Source organism: Peromyscus maniculatus, chromosome 1 (genome assembly GCF_049852395.1).
Source record: "Peromyscus maniculatus bairdii isolate BWxNUB_F1_BW_parent chromosome 1, HU_Pman_BW_mat_3.1, whole genome shotgun sequence".
Classification (NCBI taxonomy): domain Eukaryota; kingdom Metazoa; phylum Chordata; class Mammalia; order Rodentia; family Cricetidae; genus Peromyscus; species Peromyscus maniculatus.
This window is the reverse complement of record NC_134852.1, coordinates 118,454,024-118,463,674: the sequence shown is the minus strand read 5'-3', so window position 1 is coordinate 118,463,674 and position 9,651 is coordinate 118,454,024. Positions and strand designations below refer to the sequence as shown.

At 37.9% G+C, this 9,651-nt stretch overlaps 1 protein-coding gene across 1 annotated transcript; it reads right to left on the bottom strand.

The window, feature by feature from the left end:
* Positions 1-8,124: 8,124 nt before the first annotated feature.
* LOC102914952 (olfactory receptor 5P80) lies at positions 8,125-9,114 on the bottom strand. Its single transcript, XM_015991446.1, has one exon. It carries the CDS (start codon positions 9,055-9,057, stop codon positions 8,125-8,127), a length of 933 nt encoding a protein of 310 aa, XP_015846932.1. The 5' UTR covers positions 9,058-9,114.
* Positions 9,115-9,651: the final 537 nt, after the last annotated feature.

Genomic DNA, 9,651 nt, shown 5'->3' with positions numbered 1-9,651 from the left:
ACCAGGTGTAAATATTAACTACTAGAGACAAAACTGTCTCTCGCCCTGCATGACCTTGTAACCACATATGCTGCCAATTGGGCACACTGTTCTACCTGTAGGTGTGCCTAGTTAGAAAACTTCCTTTGTGACTTGTAACACTACTTATGCTTTTAATAGTAGAGCTGTAGATCAAATAGGTAATGATTACCAGTGGGAAAGTTGAGGGACAGAAGGTGAAAGAAGCAAGGAATAAACTGGCAATTATTGTAACCATTTTTAGAAACTTAGAAAGTAAAACCTAATTGTAAAACTCTTCATGCAAACCATTGAAACTATAGATAAATAAAGAAAGCCCAGGGTACCTGGGCCACTTGTTTGAACAACAGGTGGTCACAGTCTTTTCTTAGTGATGACTTTACACATCAGTCCCAAGTCATTGAACCCATCTGGCGCATAGCTTCCAGCACTATATTGAATGACCACTTGATCAAGGCAGAAATAAAGAAGGAAATTAAAGCCTTCCTAGTATTCAATGAAAATGAAGCATAACATAACCAAAATTATGGAACAGGATGAAAGCTGTGTGTGCTAACAGGTTAAGTTAACTTTGTGAAGTGCCTTCACAAAGAATTTGGAGAGATCTCATACTAGCAACTTAACAGCACACCTGGAATCTCTAGAACAAAAAGAGTCAAACCCATTCAAGAGGAGTAGATGGCATAGAATAATCAACTGAGGGCTAAAATCAATAAAATAGAAACAGAACTTTTTGTTTTTTAGAAAATCAACAAGAGCAAACACTAACTATAAGGCAGAGAGAATATTCAGTATCTAAATTAACAAAATCAGAAACAAAAAGGGGTTTCTATACTCTGGAATAAAGCTGAGCTAACTCATTGAAGTCATCTCCCAGAGGGCTTTCTCCATCATACCTACAGCCCTCCAAACCACGTTCCCTGCTTCTGCTCCCTCCACCCTTGTGGACCAGTACAGCCCACAATACCAAAGAAGAAGCAGAGCCACAAGATTACAGCTGTATGCCACCACATCCCTTTTAGGGGGTATTGGCTATTGAGCCCAGGGCTTTCAGCTTGCTAGGCAAGTTCTCTGCCAACTAAGCTAAATTCCCATCTCTTTGAAGGTTTAAAGAAATATTTATTTTATTTTATATATATGAGTGTCTTGTGCTAATGGATGTTTGTGAATCACATGAATTTATGGTACCTGTAGAGTTTGGAAGAGAACATCAGATGCCTTGGAATTGGATGACTCTGGGCTATTTAGTCTCTGGTTCTTGGTAACTAAAGCAGTGTCAGGTGTGCATTCCATCTCATGGAGTGGGTCTTAAGTCAAATCAGTCATTGGTTGGTTACTCCCACAGACTTTATTTTTATAATTGTTTTCATTTAAGACAAGTAAGTGGATCTAGGAGTCTTTGGGTCTAGGTGCTGTGGGATGGTCTGTATGTCAAATCTCTTGCTTTGATTGGTCAATAAATAAAACACTGATTGGCCAGTGGCTGGGCAGGAGGAAGTATAGGCAGGACAAGGAGGAGAAGAATTCTGGGAAGTGGAAGGCTGAGTCAGAGAAACTGCCAGCTGCCACCATGACAAGCCACATGTGAAGACACCGGTAAGCCACAAGCCACGTGGCAAGGTATAGATTTATGGAAATGGATTAATTTAAGCTATAAGAACAGTTAGCAAGAAGCCTGCCATGGCCATACAGTTTGTAAGCAATATAAGTCTCTGTGTTTACTTGGTTGGGTCTGAGCAGCTGTGGGACTGGTGGATGACAAAGATTTGTCCTGACTGTGGGCAAGGCAGGAAAACTCTAGCTACATCTAGGAGTTCAGGAGATTCTTGGACTGCCAAAGAAACAATTCAACTCACAGACCACAAAGGCAAGAATTATTGCAACAGTAAAAGTAAAAGTTTACTCCAAAGATTCACTACAGTGTGGGAAAGTGAGTAAGTGGAACCAAGACTGTTCAGAGAGGACAAGAAAATACCTCAGTCCAAGTGAAGTGGTCCAAGGTTATGGGCACCACACTTAGAAACCATTTTCTGGTTAAGAAGGGAGACTGAGGTAGGTTTTAATGAAATTAAAATAAGAAAGTAAATTACACTTCAAGGAACAGGCTTACTAGACAAGTGGATACCAAATGAAGTTAGAGTTTGACACTTTTAAAGAAGTTTTTATGAATATTTATGAAGTGAATGGCATATTCAAGAGAGTACTGTATGTCAATTTGTCTTCCAAATCATGGCAGATCAGCTTTCTTTTTTAATGTATTTCTTTCCATGGACTTCTTGAAAAGCCTACAAATGAGATCAAATGCACAATGTTAATGATATTGCAGAGAATTTTAGTCTTTTGAAGATGCATTTCTTTTAAATTATATATGTGTTATGGCTAAATAGACATCCCCGCACAATGACAGGTCTTTGTTTCTCATGTGGCATGAAGAAACTAACCATTGTTTCAATTGTTGTGAAATAAAACAAAAACTTCCATAATTGCCCGATGTCTAACTCCTTCAGTGACCAATCTCAATTCACATCCTTTTCATGTCTGACTATTTAAATTTGCCTTTTACTTTGTACTGGTCAATCTGACTTATTACTTACAATGTTCACTTTGAACAGAGAACTTGAGGTTTTATTGATTTTTCTTTACTGAACTTTACTTTTTATTGAAAAATGATTTTCTCACACAACACAGTTTTCCCTCTCTCTGCCCCTCCCAGCTCCTCCTACCTTCTCCTTTCCCCAGATCCACTCCTCCTCTGTTTCCTCTTCAGAAATGATCAGGCCTCCAAGAAAGGACAACCAATCCTTATAGTGAGGGTAAATTTCAATTATTTTTAAAAACAAATTTCTATTATTCCAGCTTTATTTTAAATAACAAAATGGAAATAACTCAGGTTTCCATTCATAGAGAAAGGATCATATGTTATAGTATATTATATACACACACACATACTATTTTATATATATATATGTATATATATATATCATATACAGAAAAATACAATTTAGTAACAAATGATATTGAATTACTCATACAGAGTAATTTATTATGCATAAATTTGATGAATATACTAACTAAAATGGGCGCAATGTTTGGCTCCATTTGTATGAACATTTATGATTAAGCACAGTGAAAAATAAACAGACTTGATGGATGCTTCATATAGGGTAGGATTGAAGCCCAGCTAGGGTAGATGGTAGGGGAACATTTGAGGCTTATGATAATGCTCTGTATTATGATGCATGCTTGACTTATACAGTTTATACACTTGTTAGTAACTAACAATTACTCAATTAGAGTTTCACATTTTGGTTTTTGTAAACTGTGTATAGAATATTAAAATTTTTAAATTTTAGATATTAATTATGTGGCAGCAATAATTAGAAAGTTTCTGATGACCACAAGTTCTCTAGAGTAAAATGTCTCTTACTACTGAATGTAGAAGGCATTCTAAGTATTTTCAAAGATGACTGTCTTAGTTATGGCTTCTCCTGCTGTGATAAATACCATGACCAAAAGCAAATTGGGAAGGAAAGGTATTATTTCATCTTACAACTTGTAATCCATCATCCAGAGAATTCAGGACAGAAACTCAAGGCAGGTACTTCCAGGCAGGAAATGATGCAGGGGCCATGGAGGAGTGCTACTTACTGGCTTTCTCCCTAATGCCTGCTTTCTTATACACCCCAGAACAAAAGCCCAAGGGTGGAACCACCCACAGTGGCCTGGCCCTCCCACATCAATCACTAATTAAGAAAATATACCACAGGCTTGCCCACAGACCAGTCCAGTGGGACATTTTCTAAATTAGCCATCACAATGATGAAGAACAAATATCATTAACCAGCAATATGCTAGATTAATTGGAAAGCAGGCATTGCTGTAAAGATGAGATTAAGATAGCTATTCAAGTGATAAAATCTGTTATCCAAATGAATCCAGTATAATTACAAGTATCTTGGCAGCTGAGAACTGCATGAAGAGGCTTGCAAGGGAAATTATGGCTTAAAAAGATACAAAATCTTGCTGATTTTGAACCGAGGAAGAAGGCTAGAAACCAAGAAACATGATAGCTTCTAGAATCTCAAAAAACAAGCAAATGGATTCCTTCCTAAAGCCCCTAGAAGAAGCAGAGCCCTACTAATTTCTTGATTAAATCTAAAAAAAAAAATCTTCTTCTTATGACATTCAAAATTAATTATTCAAATTGCGCAAAGCCACTAACATGCATAACAGAACAAATAGAGTGAGTTATTTTTAGTGTAGGAATCCCTCCCTGAACCCTTGGAAACCAATTCTATGCATTGTGGCTTATATTTTTGCTTAGGGCATATTGATACAAGACAACAATCTAAACTGTGGGCGAGAGCTTTCAGTTGTCATTATGACCTAATTTTCCCCAGGCTGCATCTACTTGCCACCAGATGACCAAGCAGGTTTGTGCTAGGCTGGAATGTAACTGAAATCTTAGGTTGGTATTCAGATTTATGTTTGTGAGAAGTCCAGAGAAAAGTTAATCTGGAGATATACAGTAAAACACTCTATCCAGGATCTTTGTAGAATACTGCCTTCCACCCAGATAGTGGTGCCATAAACCCCATCCAAGGACTGAGGAATCTGAAGGCAGACATCCACGGCTGGGCCCCTGGTGGAGCACTGGGAGTCTAATTAGTGAGTAAGAAGAGGGTTTATATGAGCGAGAATTGTTGAAGCCAAGGTTGGATAAAGCACAGGGACAAATAACCAAATGAATGGAAGCACAGGATCTATGAACCAAAGGCTGAGGGGCCCCCAACTGGATCAGGCCCCCTGAACGGGTGAGACAGTCATTTGGCTTGATCTGTTTGGGAGGCAGCTGTGCATTGGTGCCAGGTCCTGGGCTCGTTGCATGAGTTGGCTGTTTGAATCCTGGGACTTATGCAGGGACACTTGGCTCGGTCTGGGAGGGGGGAATGGACCAGCCTGGACTGAGTCTACCAGGTCAACCCCGGTCCTCGGGGGAGACCTTGATCTGGAGGAGGTGGGAATGGGGGGTGGGCTGGGGGAGGGGTGGGCGAGAGGGGGAGAACAGGGGATTCTGTGGCTATTATGTTGAACTGAATGGTGTTGTAAAATAATAATAATAATAATAAAAAAAAGAAAGAAGAAAAAAAATAAAAATAAAAAATAAACATCATTGCCTTGTCATACAAAAAAAAAAAAAAAAAAAAAAAAAAAGAATACTGCCTTCCCAGAAAAGCTCATTTCTCTTTTTGTGCCTGTATAAAGTATTCTAAATATTTGCATTTTTTAAACCTAGTTAACAATTAAATTCTTTGAGTCTATCTCTCCTAAGTCTTTGTTCTCATGTTGAGGAACAAGGTTGGGTCTTTACTTCCTTGATATTATACCTTAATAGCACTATGTGCTTAACTAGTATACATTACATGGATAGGTTGGTGCATGGAAGGATGACGGGGTAGAAAACATGACCTTTTTATCACAGGGGCCATAGACACTGATAATCTGCACCCCCACGACCTAAGAGACTAAGGGCATTACAGAGGGTTTGCATACGATGTGTACATCATGATACATAAAATTTGAGGAATCTCTAGGAACCTGAATTCACAGCTTAATAACCACACTTTTAAAAAATCCTTAATCACACTAAGAAATCTTATCTCTTGATCTCAGGGTGATTTCACCACTCTCTTCATCTTCCCATGTCTGTTCATGTGAGACTAGATCCATACTCCACCACAATCATCATTTCCTTAGATAGACTTCCAAATATCTGATCTTTCCTGCCATTGTCTTCTGCTGGTAAATTTTTTTTTTGGTTTTACAAGATAGGGTTTCTTTGTGTAGCTTTGCACCTTTCCTGGATCTCACTCTGTAGACCAGGCTGGCCTCGAACTCACAAAGATCTGCCTGGCTCTGCCTCCCATTGCCTGTAAATTCTTAATCACATAAGCACATCTCTCTGCCTTCTCTACAACCAGGTAAGCAGTAAAATATGAAGATAATACACAGTCACCTTAAAGGGGCTTACACAGTTCTAACTAAGAAATATAGGGAGAGTTGATGTTGTTTAGGAATACAATAAAATTTTTGATAGATGATAGGGGAAAACATAAGTCATAATTTTGTGGTTTGGATACTTAATATGCCTAATTTATTGCACACTGTTGCCTTCAAACTACTACATGAAAGCTATCTTAGATGCTATCTTCATTCCATTGTGTTTTGAATGACAGAGGACAAAGGCTTCAAACTGCATACTAAGGGCATTAAGCCAATGTTGAATTCTGGAAATTACACATATGGAGTGTATCCTCTTCTGAACATATTTATGACAGACCCCTAAAAATAAACATTCAAATTGATTTTCATACTTTCTTATAGAACCTAGGACCACCAGCCTACTGGTGGTACCACCCACAGTGGGCTGGGCCTGCCTCCATTAATCACTAATTAAGAACATACCCTAGAGGCTGGCCTACAGTCTGATCTTATGAAGCAATGTGGAGGTATCATCTTATGTCATTGTGTTTTGTGTGATGGGAGGATAAAAGTTTCAAGGCCACATATGGAATTCATCCTCTTATAAACACATTTATGACACCACCAAAATAAACATTTAAGTTGATTTCCTTTTTTTCTTGTTGATTTGTAAACTCCAGTAAAAATAAAAAAATGTATGCTGTAAACTCACAAAAGTAAGTCAGTAAATTTCTCTGAGTACTAGATAAACCTCCAGCCACAGTATATCATCTTATCCTCTTTCTTTCTTTTGATACAGTGAGGTGGTCTTCTGAGCACATCATGGTATTCATGAGGCATTTATTTATGTAGTGTTTAGTCCTCAATAAGCATCTCACACACTTCATTCCAGGGGTTATTTAAGTAAAGACTAACAGCTCCTAGTTATTTTGAGCAGAAAATAATTTAATTCAGGTAATTAGATATTGAAATATAATTGGAAAATCCTAGAGACATAGAATTTAAGAGACTTCAGCCAACCTCTCAATTACTTGACTGCTACAGAGATGAAAAAATGTGGGTGTTATGTAATCTAATGCTTAAGGAATTCAAACAAGGTCTTGAAGATTGAAGAAACACTGCTGGAAATTGAACAGTATCAATCCCAGTTTGGTCTTTTGGCTAAATTCAAATATAGTAGTAATTATTATCAGTCAAAAAACATTTTATAACATGCATTGGGATTAATCTGATACTTACATTTTTATTACAGACAAAAATATTTTTAAAATGTTATGCTTTTTGATGAAAATATATTCGCACAAAAGTCAATTGATATACAAAAACCAGCTGGGTAAATTAAAGCACAAAATTGAAAATTGGTCTGTCTCAGAAAAATTATTTCTAATATTGTGACCATATCAGAATTAGGTGTAAAATGCTATGAATTTCCAGTTTCAAGGGCATCAAAGAAACACATTGTTCAAAAGATACAGCAGAAGTCAGTATATCCCAAGACTGAAACAATCCAAGAAAACTGAATCCCTACATCTTCATCTCTCCAGGAGTGAGATCACCCCAATTATTCCCAGTAGGATGTCCTTAAGGGGCTCCTTTAGACACTGAGTTCAACAGATTGCTAAAACGGAAGGGTCAACAGATAAGGGAGAATTTGAGCAACCTCTTGAGCTGACTAAATAAGACAGCACAAGAGGAATCCTGCTGTTAACACAAGTTTTCTGCCACTGACACCTCTGCCTTTAACACTTAGATTTCTGTAAACCAGGAGGTCATTTCTTTCAGGTTAAGATCTTGGATGGCAATACTGTTCTCATTCAAAGGATTCCAGATGAGTCTACAATTTCAAGTCTAAAGGCTTCATTAAAAGAAAACAGAACTTATGTGAGAGACTTGTGTTTACAGATGCAGAAAATGGTGGCCAATGAAAGGATTAGAAAAAGAAAATTGCTAAATGTGGCTATATAATGAATCTACTGTTTTGATGATGAAGAAGTTCTTGATAGTAAGATGATAAAATTTATGTCTAAAATATCATTGATATAATTATAAATTTCCATAGCATATTGTCCATTCATCTGAAAGTTCAGAGTTCATTACACTGTTTAAAATCCCAGATATTTGTAGCTACCAGTGAGTGTTAGCCATCAGTTTTTTCATGGCCTCTTTAACATCCTTGTTTCTGAGGCTATAGATGATGGGGTTCAACATAGGAATCACCACTGTGTAGAATACAGACACCACTTTGTTCTGATCCGTGGAGTAGATGGATTTTGGCATCACATAAATGAATGTGATGGTCCCATAGAACAGAGAGACTGCAGTGAGGTGGGAGGTGCAGGTGGAGAAGGCCTTGTGGCGGCCCTCAGGGGAGCGCATCTTCAAGATTGAGACAAGGATGTAGACATAAGACAGAGCAATGATAAACACAGTGACCACAATGATGGATCCTGAAGAGATTGCTGGAATGACTTCAGAAGAAAAGTCATGAGCACAAGAAAGCTTCAAAAGTGGTGAATAGTCACAGAAAAAGTGATTGACTTTATTTGGTCCACAAAAGGACAGATTTAATAAACAGCCAGTGAATGTCCAAGCATTCACACATCCACCCAGGTAGGAAGCTCCCACTAGGAGGATGCAGACTTTGGAGGACATCTGTGTGGAGTAGAGCAGAGGTGAGCAGATGGCCACATAGCGGTCATAGGCCATGGCAGCCAGCAGGAAGCACTCAGCTGACCCAAATGTCACTACAGAGCAGAGTTGAGCCACACAGCCAGCCACAATGATAAATGTTTCTTTCCTGAGAAACCCCCTCAGCATGATGGGTGTGACTGAGCTGGAGTACCCAATGTCTACAAAAGCCAAATGGCTGAGGAAAAGGTACATGGGGGTGTGAAGCTGAGGGCTGCCTCTGATTAGTATGATTATGCTCACATTGCCCATTAAGGTGACAGAGTAGATTATTAAAAACACAACAAATAAAATGGCACAGATTGTAGCATCTTCTGTTAGCCCCACAAGAATGAACTCTGTAACAACTGTGTAGTTCTCAGGTCCCATTTATGTTAGGAATACTGCCACTGAGAGAAAAATAGCTATTAGAATTGAATACAAAATTGCAACCTACTGTTTTCATAGCAGCTATATAATATAAATGACAGAAATACATATATTATGTATAATTTTAGGAGAAATATTTTCATGTACTACTTTACATAAATATTAGAACAGTAAATATCATTTGATGCATGGACAAGAAAAGTTAGCATTTCTTTTTTTCTTTGTAATACTCACATCATTTGTGACTCAAGTTGTTAGTTTGTATTCACATGAGGAATGGAAAATAACTGGAATGGAACAACTCATTTTATTTTTTCAAGAATTCAATGTCAGTGAGATGCATGTGGATATTCACGCATGTGTGCACACATACATACACACACACACACACTAAAAACATACACACAGATACAGATACACAGGTACATACACAAAGACACATGAACACAGACACACATACACACTAAAAACATACACACAGATACAGATACACAGGTACATACACAAAGACACATGAACACAGACACACACATACACACATCACACACACACACACACACACACACACACACACAACACTGGCCTTTTAAAACT